The sequence below is a fragment of the Ptychodera flava genome, chromosome 15 (genome assembly GCF_041260155.1).
Source record: "Ptychodera flava strain L36383 chromosome 15, AS_Pfla_20210202, whole genome shotgun sequence".
Lineage (NCBI taxonomy): Eukaryota > Metazoa > Hemichordata > Enteropneusta > Ptychoderidae > Ptychodera > Ptychodera flava.
This window is the reverse complement of record NC_091942.1, coordinates 1,884,726-1,899,693: the sequence shown is the minus strand read 5'-3', so window position 1 is coordinate 1,899,693 and position 14,968 is coordinate 1,884,726. Positions and strand designations below refer to the sequence as shown.

At 39.0% G+C, this 14,968-nt stretch overlaps 1 protein-coding gene across 3 annotated transcripts in view; it reads right to left on the bottom strand.

The window, feature by feature from the left end:
• Positions 1–14,968, bottom strand: part of LOC139150839 (probable ATP-dependent RNA helicase DHX40) — a 188,367-nt gene that overhangs the window by 171,694 nt on the left and 1,705 nt on the right. For 2 of the 3 annotated variants that reach the window (XM_070723250.1, XM_070723251.1), the window contains exon 2: positions 8,692–8,838. In XM_070723250.1, the coding sequence (XP_070579351.1) occupies positions 8,692–8,838 (147 nt within the window). Of the gene's footprint in view, positions 1–8,691; positions 8,839–14,968 lie in introns of those variants that run through there. The other variant, XM_070723252.1, reaches the window with a different exon arrangement.

Sequence of the window (14,968 nt, the reverse complement as noted above, 5' to 3'; positions counted from 1 at the left end):
ACTGTATACCATTTACAATTCCCTCGCATAGATCCTGATACTAAAATACTAAATTAAAAGCACATTAAGTCCCACAAAATAAATGTACTTGTATGATTATAGGCATCATTCTCAGATCCAACATATACAGTGGTATCATGGAGGTGATAAAGCAGGTAACCTCTACGCATATGTCCAAAACACATTTTTCCACGCACAGATCTCCCATATTCTTTTTGAGCATCATGCTAGCATTTTACAGTACTATACTTGATTTCTGCAAATTTTACACAGCAATTTTGAGAGTTCCAACATTGACTGCATAGACGTCATTGTCAGACGTCCTCTTGCAGACAACTGGGGCGCGTTTGATTACTACAATCATGATCGCGCATTCGAATACACCCAATAACAACCATGGTTGACAATCAAAAACAACCATGCTCTGGGGTGTGATTCCTCTGATTACAAGATGGCAAATGACACTTAGCTAGTGATGCTGAAACAGCTAAATTTGAAGCTTTCAAAAGTAGAATTTGACTTGCACTGGGATCTTTTTAAGCATATGTTTAATGTACTCTGCTGTTTCATAAATAGAAAAGCGTAATTTTGTTTTGTAAATGAACAAGTGCTTGAGGCAACGATACATGTGTACCGGTACTCTATGGCTTATTTTTTTTACAGCAATGCAATATCGTCTGCTTTGTCATTTTGATAAATCGTAAATGCATATCATTTTTGGAATCAAGGATCATGCATTTTCAAAATTTTATAATGTGAATGGTATAAGATATGATCTTGAATAAAACATATCATGTTTGTACGGTATTTTATAGACAGAGAAACAGCCATTGCTGTGACAAAACTAAAATATCCCAATGTTGCCGGCAGTAAAGTTGTGAAAATAACGCCGGAGGATGATTCAACCAGTCATCACTCTGACTCAGTAACACCGTCAGCACCGTCTTCTTCTGAATGCCCATGGCCAGACCCACTACCAATAAAATCTACAGACGGGCCAATCGAATCATCTAATAAACCATTGATGAGCTCAGTTGATTATGAGCCTGATGCTGCGGTCATGGATTTATCGCCAAGAACTGTGGACCCAGAAAGCTGTGTTGCTTCTGGTCGACTTCTACCGGGGTGAGGTACCAAAAATGAATGATCCTAGCAACAAAAATAAGGCTGTATGGAAAGAGATATCAGACAGACTTATCAAATGGAATCACAATTATTTAGCCGATTCCTGTAAATCTGACCATCTTCACCTTATATGAGGCTGACAGATTCATTTGAACAAAGGCACATCTACATCATATATGGCATCACTACTCCAACAACAGTCATCGTTGATGACACAGTCCCCACTTGTTAATGGGTACTTTGATTACAAGTCCTCAGAGAGGATAGAGTCCTCTTCATTTATTAGGTCTGTGATAAAAATACTTTGATACAGATGGTGCACATGCTCAATGGCCAAGAATGAGTTCCATGGTGATGAAAACATAAAAACAATGTAGGCCACCATCCTAAAGTTCATTAACCCTTTTCCTGCCAAGTCGGTGAAAATCCGCTTGAAATTCGGTGTAGCCAGAATCTAAGCACTGGTGACCATTATTCTCCCAACCCGGTGGAAATCGGGCCCTTTTTGGGTACCCCCTTTCCTGCCAAGTCGACGGCACTACGTTTTGCTATCCCCTGTGCGTTTAGGGGTCATCCGAGGAGAGGTTTTCTGACAAGAACGCCTTTTCCCTTCGAAATGGGTTTCGCCGGGAGTCGATAGACAGGGAAAGGTGCAGAAACCTGTCCGCCAGTCCCCCACACCCGAGGGGGGCTGGTTTTTTTTACCGCTTTTTAGCGGACTTGGCAGGATAGCATGGTGACGTTTTCTGGCGGAGTTGGACATACTTGGCTGCCTGGCACTATAGAGATTGCTGCCGAACTTGACCAACTCGGCAATGCTAATCTAGAAGGCTACCTCTTGCAAACGACTTGGCAGATATGCCGATGGTGCGAGACGAAAGTCACTTATTCAGTTGTGCATGACTGAAAATGAGAATGTATTTTTGACGGGACGGCTCGACTTGTTCCTCCGATGGAACGGATATGAACGACTTGGAAATACCATTACAAACTGGTGTCCGACGTACTAAGCTGGGCTTCAGCTCTGCAAGTTCAAGCCAGGCAACGTCCTTCACCGCCTTGGCCGTGCCATTCAATGGACGTAGCTTTGGATTTTTTATTTATTCCATCGTCCGAAGTATTGGCTCTGGTTTGCAGGCAAACGTATCCTCTTGCCGACGCATTAGTAACTATGTACGCTGTTTGCGTACAGAGAATTCAAAAGGTGACATAAGGTCAATATGCTACGGGGATACCGCCTGCAGTTAGCAGGGACTGCTTTTGTTATGCAAACCAGCTAGCAGTACAATATGGCTGCCAGGCATGTGGACACGTCGATGGCTAGAACAATGGAAGCATATTGCGTTGCACCCGTGCATCGCAAAAGTGAACTGAAGACTTGGGTGTAGTGACTGGTTATCACTGGTTAGCTGCAGCCCAAGCCATGTCGGTACAAACCCGTACCTGACTGAGGACCACTCGATTAAGTCAGTAATGAACGGTAACACTCGTAAGCCAACTCCCAACTGAGCTGGCTAAACTACGTTGAGCTGTGCTTCAATGGCTCAGCCATGTCGTTAATACAACGGCAAAAACGTAGTTTTTGTGCTACACTGCCAAGTCGTTTAAGGTACGTATTCAATTGACCCTACCCTGGGGAAACAGGACAGGTTTGACGGTGCTTCTGCACCCCTAGCACGACCCTCAGGGTCTCTGACTAACAGACGAGTGAGGTGATGTTTGTGCCTAGCGGACGTGCGTAATACTGAAGGAGTTTATTTCCGAAAAAATAAACATGAAACGGCAATAAAATGACGCACTCCCAGGGGCAAACAAAGCCGGTGACCTCAATTTTTTTCTGCAGCAACCCTTGAGCTCCTTCCCCTGTCTACGGGCATGTAGAAATTATCGAAGTCTAACACGTGTAAGTACGGCTAAAACTACCCTGAAAATGGGCGATTTCTGCCAAAATGCCTGGCAGGATAACATGCAGGAGAGCCAATCTTTTGCAGGCACATATTATGGGGCGGTTTTCTACTGACTTGGGAGAATAACGGACAAGGGCGCTCGGCAGGAAAAGGGTTAAATGAGTCAACTAGGAATTAATAAACAGGATGTTGCAAAACATTTTTGCATACTATCCTAACACTAACAGATAATCACCGGTACCATATTTCATAAAGTTTGATGCAGTATTTACAACACTATGAGATCGACATCTGATCGTCAAATTTGACGTTGTATTTGTGGATATATCACTCTAATTAGGAAAGTTCATTACATATGCAATTACAAATTAATTAAAATGACACTGATAAATGTCTTTTTCACTGTTAAAGCAATGTGAGCTTAACATCTGTACAAAGTTTCATGAAATTTGATGCAGTATTTCTTGACATATCAGCCTAATTATGAAACTTCAATAATTGATATGATACTGCTACATGACGTGAAACAAATTGACGAGCATGTATGAAATAGGTCAATGTCCTTGTACCAATTTTGAATGATACTGGTGGTAATATTCTGAGTTATGGCTCAGTACATGAGAAAATCGTAACAAAATCGCCGCCATGCAGCGATATTTGATCTTACTATTTAAAAAATCAACACGAATATGTATGACATAAGTCAATGTCCAGGTACAAACTTTGAATAAAATCAGTTGAAACTTGCCAGAGTTATGGCTCTCGACATGAAAAAAACCATAACAAAATTGCCACCATGTGGCCATATCAGACCATATCGAGAAACAAATCGACAATCATTAGAAAATGGCCTCCTGGTGGCCATATTGGATCGTATCACAAGACAAATTGACGTGCATATCTATGACATTGTTCAAGGTCCTTGTACCCACTTTGAATAAAATCTGTTGAAACATGTCTGAGTTATGGCTCTGTACATGAAAAAATCGTAATAAATGGCTGCCTGGCAACCATATTGAATCGTATCACAAAACAAATCAACATGCATATGTATGACATACGTCAATGTCCTTGTACCAAGTTTGAATAAAATCGGTTGAGATATGCCTGACTTATGGCTCTGTACATGAAAAATCGTTACAAAATGGCCGCCTGGCGGCCATATTGGATCGTATCACAAAACAAATTGACATGCATATCTATGACATTGGTCAATGTCCTTGTACTAAGTTTGAACAAAATCGGTTGAAACATGTCTGAGTTATAGCTCTGTACCTGAAAAAATCGTTACAAAATGACCGCCTGGCGGCCATATTGGATCGTATCACAAAACAAATTGACGTGCATATCTATGACATTGGTCAATGTCCTTGTATCAACTTTGAATAAAATCGGTTGACACATGTCTGAGTTATGGCTCTGTACATGAAAATATCGTAATAAAATGGCCGCCTGGCGGCCATATTGGATCGTATCAGAAAACAAATCAACGTGCATCTGTATGACATATGAAGTAATCCTTGTACCAAGTTTGAATGAAATCGCTCCAGGCATCTCTGAGATATCTGTGTGAACGGACGGACGGACGGACGGACGCACGCACGCACGGACATGACCAAACCTATAAGTCCCCCCGGACGATGTCCGTGGGGACTACTCCAACAATAAGCTCAAGAGGTGCAGTTTTTGATATCTGTCCGTCCTTCCCTCCCTCTCTCCATTCAGACAGACAGACAGATTGACAGTATACATACACACATTCATACATACAGACAGACAGACATTTTTACACCATATATATATAATCTTTCAGTTGCTATATATGTGTGGCAAATGGGAGTTAAATTATATCAGAGAAACAAATCATTAAGAAAAAGATGAGTTTCATATTTTCATTCTGGAAATGTTTTTATTGTCAGAATTATAATATTCAATTGAGTTCATGTGACTCAACGTTAATTGAAATATTCAATGCTGTCTTTGAATGGACCCTGGAGACAGAAAAACAAGTCAGAATTGAGTATCTCCTATTCATTGATCACCTTTGTAGTACAATGTGCGTAAAATTTCAAATTTTTGTAAAAGGTTAACTTATCAATGAAAATCAATGTACATAGTTCTAATGGTGCATTAAATTGTTTGTTACTGGACAAAATTATTGGTGTAGTTGTTGAACATATAAAGTAGTTTTGAAAATGGAACAGTGTAACTACTAAAACTCTAAAACTCTGATAGAAGAAGGAAAAATAATCTTTACTATGATGACAGGTGGGATTAACTTCATTGTTTAGCTAATTGATAGTGTTTTTGTTTGACACATGCAAATTCTCCATATATACATAACTGACAAACAACAGAGTACCGTCAATTACCAAATTTAGAATTTATTGCATCCTCCAAGAGATGTAAAAATACAAGGGGAAAAAACTGTGTTTTAAGGCCGTAAAAATTGGATTATCTGTAATATGTCATCGAGAATGGTACATAGGTTGTGACCCACAATATACTGTGAAATTTAGAAAATTCACACATAATTTGACGGATTAAAATGCAAATGAAAATATCTAGGGTCAGCGAGTTGTTTAGGCCAAATAAAGTTGCATTTTTTCTGTAGCATACCTCTGAAATTAGGGTTGGTAGATCAGTGAAATCATTTTCCCATTTTTGTTAGGAACCCCCTAAAAATGCTAAAATATGGTAAAATTTAGCAAAACTTACTGGAAGTTTTTGAAAATGTGAAAAAAATGTCTGGGGCTGGAGGATTTTCTAGGTTCTGTTGGTTTACTGGAAACACAATTTATTTCTCCTTTTTCTGCTGTAGGATTTGCCAGATTACTTGTACCTAAAGGGCCGAAATCACTGAATGAATTTCAAACATGGTTGGTCTGTTTGTTGTTGTTTGTTTTTTGGTTCAGGGATATAAAGCGCATCACATTAAAATCGATTTCAATAACTTTATTTCTACAAGAAAGTTGTTAGCCAATTTATTCAATTACAGATTCTTTATATACATTTAATGTTAAAGTCGTAAAAATGTTAGATGCAGTGCTGTTCTATAAACAAAAGGAAATCAATTTAGAAAGCTGTCAGCCAAATAATTTATTTACAGATTCTTTATAAAAAATACTACTAATGTTTGCATTGTTCTATAACAGATATATTATATTCAAAACACAAGCTGTAAGCACATTTATTTACAAAGTTTTCATTCATTTAATATCAAAATTGCAAAAACTGCTTCATAATTATATCAACACAAGATAATTAATATTGAAGACAATCTCGCATAAATATATTTTTGAACCACAGTCGCCATGTGGGAATTGTGGAAAAAGGAAAAGTGATTATAAAACGTGATTCATAAGCTAAATCCTACTACTTAAAACACTAGATCTTTCAGATAAATAGTTGTAAATTAATTTCAATGATATAGGTTTCAGATTGACATTTGTGTCTGGAATGATGTATTTTATGACATTGAAATATTCAATTATCTCTTCTGTTCTCCTGCAATATATTTCTTTGTAACCCCCACTTTCCATCTCCATTCATTCATTCATCTCATTCCTTCTTTCTTTCACAATAACGCGACTAGTTCGTTCCTTTTTCCCAAAGCCTTGGCATCATGTTGAAAAATATTCTCAAAGTTGTTGACTTCCTCATTGTGTGATCCATCCAAGTTACCAAGTACTCCAAGGAAATCCTCCTCTCCAATACAGTATATGTTGTGCAATTCACAACTGGCACTGACAATGGTTGGAATGTCTTCGATGACATCAACATCCATCGTGACACAAAGTTTTCCGAATCATCCTTTCAACAATCCAAATGTTTGTTCGATTTGCTGTCTTCAATGTACCTGTATCACAAAAGTGAGCCATAAGCCACGTGTTCAGTGAATATGCTTGATTGCCACTGAAATATGAACCTCCTTGGAGACACTCTTCCTCAGTTGTGTGGGCTTTGTTACAGAGGGGAGAGTTTCTCAACACTGGCATCATGAACAGAGCCAGGCAACCCACGGTAGATATCAGTAAACAGGTAATCTGCATCGCAAACACCTTGAAGAAGGATGAAATAAAATCTCTTTTGATTCAAGTATTCTTCTTACTGTGGTGGGGGTAAAGATAAAGACTTCACACTCTTAAACAAGTCATATCAACCATTCGTTTTCTGTTTTACCTTTTAATCAAATGGTTCAAGGCACATTTTTATTTTGTAGTTGACAACATTTCTGTTTAGGTATGTACCCGGTAGTTTCAGAGGATGCTGATATGTATATGATATTTTAATAATGAACTTCCATGATCAAAATTATTCAGCTAAATATTGAAACCAATTCTTTCTGAAGACTGAATTCCCATCAAAACCACAAAAAAGCAACATAAAATCATTCCTGGGCTATTTCTTAATGTATTTATGTTTCTTACACTTACCTGTTGGCTTGGAGCTTTAATCGGGATATGGGTCCCGTTGATGCAACCAATGCATTGTGGAAGGCCTTGATGTTGCTCAAACTTCTTCATTATTTGCCGTAATTGTTGTTGTGATTCAGTTGGCCAGATAATCACAATTGCTGCCAGATGAGTTTTAAAGTCCTTGAAAAATCTTCAGTAAGTAATGTATGCAGTGGACGCACTCACTCCTAATCTGTTGGCTACAGACCTTAGGAATTCTGGATTACCAATAACCCAAAGTCTTATTAGCAACTGCTTGCTTAGGTATATGGGTGGTCTACCCTGGTGATGTTTTTATGGGACAGTCGGTTGCGAGCAATCGTTGTGCAATATCGAAAGTTTCCCAATGTAGACGAAAATGTTGTTTGAAATCGTCTACGCCATATCGCGGAACAACATTTTTGGCATAACCGCTAATTTTCACTCTTGTCATCCTTTCCTTTAAATAATTTAACAAAAACAGTCATCATCATCATCATCATCATCATCATCATCTTCTTTAGAAAACAAAAAGTAAGCCTGAAAATTAAAATATCCCTTACACTACAAAAGCAGAAATAAGCACTGGCGCTGAGGGCAGCCATGACACGTAAAAATGATTGCTCTATCTTTTTGGTTACAGCCGTGCTTTCATCAGTGACGTCACAGTGATCACGATTATGATTGGGTAAATTGAACACGCCAACGAAAGTTACTTAGTATACAGGGATTCTTTTTTTTCTACTCTGCCTGTGAGGGCGCTAGACATCTTACCCATAAAAAGCCAGCTTTCACAGTTTGTCACATTAATGGTAGAAAGTACTGCAGGACAGATATTCAAATGCTCAAAGTTTTACAATACTATTCTGGTCTGCCACTTGTTGATGTTCATTTTAAAGCTCTTGGAGTAAGAAAGATTTTCACTGTCATAGTTTTTTGAAAATCAAAAATCTAATTTTACCAACACAGGCCTTGAATAGAAGCCATTTTGAATTTCAACAATCAGTAACTGTTAGCGTTAGGTAATTTGTTTCGCTTTTACCAAAATATGCATAGTCACCCCACATTACTTTCATTTTGGTAAGAGAAAGGTTGAAAATTTCACTGGTGAAAGTTGTGCAAAAGTTTAAGTCTTTCACTTTTGAGCCAGATACTACCTTAAAGAACATTCTGATATATTCCTTCAGCATAAATTACATGCACATTCGAAATGTTTGCCTTACCTTTTGATGTTGTGTCATCAAATCTGACTTGGTACCCTACATCTCTACCGATTGAACATCCCATCTCCTCTGCTACTCTGGTGGCTACGGAGATGGCTGCCACACGCCTTGGTTGAGTAATTCCTATCATACCATGGCTTCCATACCCTGAAAAATGTAAAATTGATTCACTCAGATGGATTGATAATCCGTGTAAGCATGTAACAGCCATAGAATATCCAACACAATAGTGACATGTAAAATGTGAAGATAATGGACACTAAGGGGTTGACTATTTGGATATCTTGGATACTTTGAACAATGATTGTGGGTTTCTGCACAGAGTCAATTTGTGTTCCTTTAATATTCTGAACAACCAGGTAATGGAACAAAGGCATTGAAATTTACTATGACTCATATCATGTTGATTTCATTTTCATTCTTAACGGATAACAAGCTAGGTGATATCATACCCAAGCACAGAAAAAACACTTCAAAAATAGCAAGGGAAGACTTTTGCATTATGACTTAAAGGGGCTCATTGATATGCACATCTCACTGTAGGATGATAAGAATTTTTTCTGTGACTGCATAGTTGCCGCCATTGCAATCCCATTATCACACAACACACCCTCAACTTCAATGCTCTTTCAATTTGATAAAAAAGTTAAAAGTCACTAAGAGAACTTTACAATTTAAAACTTAAAAAGTCATCAATATTTTGGTTAAGGATGAAATATATGACATTAATGGCCGTCATGACTTCAGAGTCACCTAGTGCAAAGTAGACCAAATAGCTGAACTAAGCTAGCTACCGCAGTGCTATATGCATAGCCAGCAAGGCTATCACATCTGTGAAGTTTATCTTAAAATATAGTGTCAACGATACTAAATGCATCTGTTTAGATGTGGCATGCTGGTTCGTACTCTGTAGTGTTTAATTTGTATTTCACTTGTTGTGTGTGATATAATATTATGCTTTCATGTATAAAACATGTTGAAGTGTACATAGTTATATTACGACAAATAACAAAAATTGTTTGTTTGCTTATTATTTACATTTGCTAACATTTGCTGCTAAAACTTTTCACCAAATATGTGTCTTTTAGAACATTTAAATGTGTAAAAGTTTGTAGGGTTTTGGAGAGACTACTCAAAGCTGCTTCATTTCTTGATCTTTAAAATTCACAGTGTTATTTTAAGGCTTTCATTCACAAGAAATGCACTGTACCTGTCTCAATGAAGTGTAACATGTCGAGTTTGTTGGTTCCAAAAATTCTTTGCATGTGAGGTTGCATGGCATGAAAAATCTATGACTCCTTAACGGTTAAGAAAACAACATTAATCATGGCTTGGATGTCTTTGGTTGTGTTTCTGTACAAATTGTCACCAACAAGTAAAAATTTGATTTGCAGTTAGGGAGCCTTCAATTATTATAAGGGGGTGGTCCATCGCATAAAATATGACCCCCTCCCCTGCCCCAAAATGCGCCATTTTAAAATATGACCATTCCCCTGATACCCTTTTCTAAAATGTGACCGTCGCCCTCCAAACTCAAAAGACAACAGCCATGGAACAAGTACGGTACACACATACCATACAGTAGTTTAAATGGGTTGCTGTTGAAAAACTTTGGCTGCGATCTGTATTATATATATATATATATATATATATATATATATATATATATATATATATATATATATATATATATATATAATATATATATATATATATATATATATATATATATATATATATATATAATATATATATATATATATATATATATATAGTGGTATATATAGTGTGTCAGAGTGTAGAGTACCAAGTATGTTATAGCTGCAACAATTGTGGCAAGGCCCAGTCACGCTATGCAGCGTGGTCGATCAATCAGACTGTAGGCTTTCAAGAAGGATACCAGAGAAATCAGCAAGATATAGGCTTGGCAAGTTGGAATATTCAGCCAGTAACAGGCTCGGCTAGTTGGAGTATCCAACCAATCAGAATATCCTATTTGATTTTTCTTAGTCCCCATCAAAGTTCTCATGCAAAATGATCTCAATGTCATGTATTGGTGTAATGTTTACCACCTTCCTTGTAGTTTACGTACATACAGTTCCATTCCTACCTACAAGATGACAATGGTCAATCTACTGTATATGTGTTCATGATGGACCACTGTGTGATGTTCTCTGAATGCTATCAAACCACAAAATAAAGACTTAATTTTAATTAATACATGTATGTGTATAAAGCATATGTTATTAAAGGATTTTGTATTTCACAAGAAAACAAATACAATCATATCCTAGCTAGTAACTGGCCAACTGGACCCGTATCAACTAGGACCAAATATATTTTTTGCCAAAGCACCCTGGCCCTGATCAATTTCACTAGAAAGGTTGACTTTTGAGGTTGTGATCCACTATTGTGGTGATATTCCAGGAAGTGATGAACACAAAACCAAACCCTCAGAACTCTAGAATTTCATTATACAGGCAAATAGGCTTAACTAAATGTACACATGAAAAATCGATGAAACTTGCATAAATCAGTCCTAAAATAAGGATAGCTTCAGCAACCTAGTGACGCAGTTACAGACAACTGTGTTGTAGGCTAACAGGGGATAGTAACTACGGATGTGAGTCTGTACATTATTAGAAGCTGAATAACTCACAACACACACGGGTATTAATTACAAATGATTTTATGAGATAAATTATTTAGGAGGTAGAGTTGTTCAAGGTTTAGGGTCGATTTGACTAGGGTCCAGTTACCGGTAGATTGCGGTCCAGTTGTCCAGAAACCTCTTGGCCAAGCTTCCATACAGGCTAAGATTGCTGATGCAGGCACTTGCCTAATCGTAGCTCAGGGTCGGACAGAAAAACTAGGTTTACCGTCCGACCCAAGTACCGGGCAAAACCACAAGCTGAAGTACTGCAGCTAGCACTGGTGGTCCAGACAATATGCACCAACATTTGAAATGGTTTTAGGGCGACATGACTCCTGGGTTATCAACTTATGGTACGAGGTTGTTTTGGTGCAAAGTGGTTTTGGTTCAAAATAGTATGGGACAAGATTGCAGTGTAACGGTGTGGAGTGTCTGGGAACAAGCACTGGTTGAGCTCACATCCGCCGGCGACATCATCTCTGGATAATTTACGTGCAGTGCATGAAGTACACAATCAGTAGATTGCATAACTGCAGTACAGTAACTCGAGGTTTTGCCTGGGTATTTAGGTCGGATAGTAGACCCAAATACCAAGGCAAAACCTAAAGCTACTGTACTGTAGCTATTGATCCCGTAGACTATCCAGAACATGGGCGTCTTTCACGTCCTCTCTTTTTTTCTGTTCAGAGGGAAGACTGTCACAAGGCCGGTTGAAAGCGACTAAATGGACGGTCCTACTAATTACTACCTGTCACTGCCCGTCAACGGTGACTGGTCATTTTGGCACTAAGTCATTTCGGCCCAAGTCGTTTTGGTCTCTCAATTTCCAGCTTCAAGTCATTGCGGCACCGCAACCAAAGACATTTTGGCATCATTATTTCGATTTTTTTCAAACTGTTTAGTAATTGACTGACCCGTCATATTCATAAGCAGTGTTCGCGGTGACTTTTTTCTCCTCGCGTACGGCATACGCATTAGTCTGCTAAAATTGCGTAATGGCTGGATTTGAGTGCGTAATTTCACTTCCGCATTTCGATTGATGAAAAAACTGACTGCAAAATACGATGTGCCGTTACATAAACCTACACTACGTATTCAGATTGTACGATGTAACATTATTTTAATGAAAACAGTTTAACGAACAACTTGAACAATGTTGAAACGTAACAGCGAAGGTTATACATGCGACCGTCAAAACACATCGGGCAACCCAAAAGTTAGAGTTATGGCAGCTTATCCAGACGGTTTCTTGACGTTTCGGCACCAAGTCGTTTCGGCCCAAGACGTTTCGGCCTTCGAATTTCAGGCCCCAAGTCCGACGTTTCGGCACCGCTGAAGGCTACCTGTGGGAACTAGTGCTGGAGCGTAATGTTACAAATCAAAGCAATAAAAAGTATAGTGTCAACTAACATTCACGTACATGCTTTAATATTTGTGAGAACATGGGAAGAGACCGTAAGAAAAAACTTCATATCATTTTCAAATCTGTGACACAAGTTTATCGATATCAATAGCCGCCGACACGGCAAAAGTTTGAAAGCGGTGACGAAACAGCACGGCAAAATTCACACAAAATGCACATAAAGTACTGGTCAGAACGCAAAGGTCACGCTTACGAATGTGACAGATCAGTCAATTACTGAATAGTTTGAAAAAAAATCGAAACACAGATGCCGAAACGTCTTGGGTTGCAGTGCCGAAGTGACTTGGGCCGGAAATTGAGAGGCCGAAATGACTTGGGCCGAAACGACTTGGTGCCTGAATGACCAGTTACCATCCAGACACTTCTGCAGTGTTAAAATTTATCGGGATTCCGACGAGCTCTACGATGAATCATTTTTTTCACAGACTCGTTGAGCAAAGTTGAAGGAAAACAGATTTGTCTGCTTCGACGCCATGCTGCATGTGTGCTTGATCAAAATTTGGGAACAGCGAGACGCGATGATCGTGCACGGTTGGCATTTATATAATTTGTCGCAACATTTCTGTCAATCACTCACTTTCAGAAACTATCGCTCGCCTGAAAATTAGCAACGTAATTCATAGGCACAGCTGACATGATAACGTGCTTATTTTTCAGACAACGCTCAGAGAATCCGAAACTTTCCACACAAAATGAGTGATTGACAGAAATGTGTTGCAACAAATTTCGTCTGGTTGTCGCCTAAGCTCATTCATGGGGAGTGCTTTCGGTGTTATCCTTTGCGTATAGAAAACGCATAACGATGGAAAAAATGCGTAGAGAGTCAATTTCAATGCGTAAATACGCACGATTTTTGCGTAAACGCGAACTCTGATAAGCGTGACCTTTGTGTTCTGATGAGTACATTATGTGCATTTTGAGTGACTTCTGCCATGCTGATTCGGGACCGTTTTCAAACTTTTGCCGTGTCGGCAGCTACTGCTATCGATAAACTTGTGTCATAGATTTGAAAATGATATGAAGCTTTTTTCTTACGTTCTTTTACCATGTTTTCACAAAGATTAAAGCATGTACGTGAATGTAGTTGACACTATACATTTCAGTACTTTGATTTGTAACATAGTGCCTCAGCACTAGTTCCCACAGGTAACCTTGAATGGTGCCAAAACGTCTTGGGTCGCAGTGCCAAGACGACTTGGGGTCTGAAATTGGGAGGCTGAAACGTCTTGGGCCGAAACGACTTGGTGCCGAAACGTCTAGAACCCCCCCCCCACCCCCACCCCGGACTGCTCATCAGAAAATTAACCTTCCAATTACTGTAATCAGTCAATATCTCAATACCAAAGACCACTACTATTCATTGAAAGCTACAAAATAAAAATCTGTTTTACTCACAATGCCTGAGTCCTGTCCCAAAGTTGTAATCATTATCTATAATCGGAGCGCAAATTTCCCGATGGGCAATGACGGGCAGTGTTCAGACATCCATAGCTCTGCGTGGTAGAGCTGTGTTACCGGCATTATACGGTGGGAGGCTGTATAACGCCGGTAACACACAGCCTAGCTGCAAAATTGTAGCTACGGTGAGGCGGTTGGTGATTTTTGGTTTTTGCGACTTCGCTCACCAGTAGTGCTACAATGCCGATAGCCCTGGGGAGTAAAAAATAAGCACATCCCACTGGACTAGGCGTGTTGATGTGAAATGCTACACATTTACTGCATTTGGTCATACCGATTTATCACTGCTGAAGACTAAATACTATACTACGCTTAACCTTGTCGTTTATGGGGTTTGGAATTTGCTCAAACACATCGATCGCTTTCCAAAAACATTTCTGGGAGCAGCCATTACCCACTTCCGGTGATGGCGGCTCCCAAAAATACAGATGCCCCACACTCAATGTTTATGGAACGCGATTGACGTGTTTGAACAAATATTCAAATATTCATACCTGATACTTTATCTGCTTACAAAATGCTCATTTTCATGTGATTTTCGGCCGAGTTCGAGAGACACCTTGCCAAAACATCAGCATGAGCAACATTCCAGTCACGCCTCATGGGTAGGCGGCGCCAACATCAGTAAAGTGGAGGTGCCTAAGAGGTGACCAGAATGTTGCTCACGCTTATGTTTTGGCGATGTGTCCGTCGAATTTGGCTGAAAATCACATGAAAGCAAATTAAGTACCAGGTATGAATTT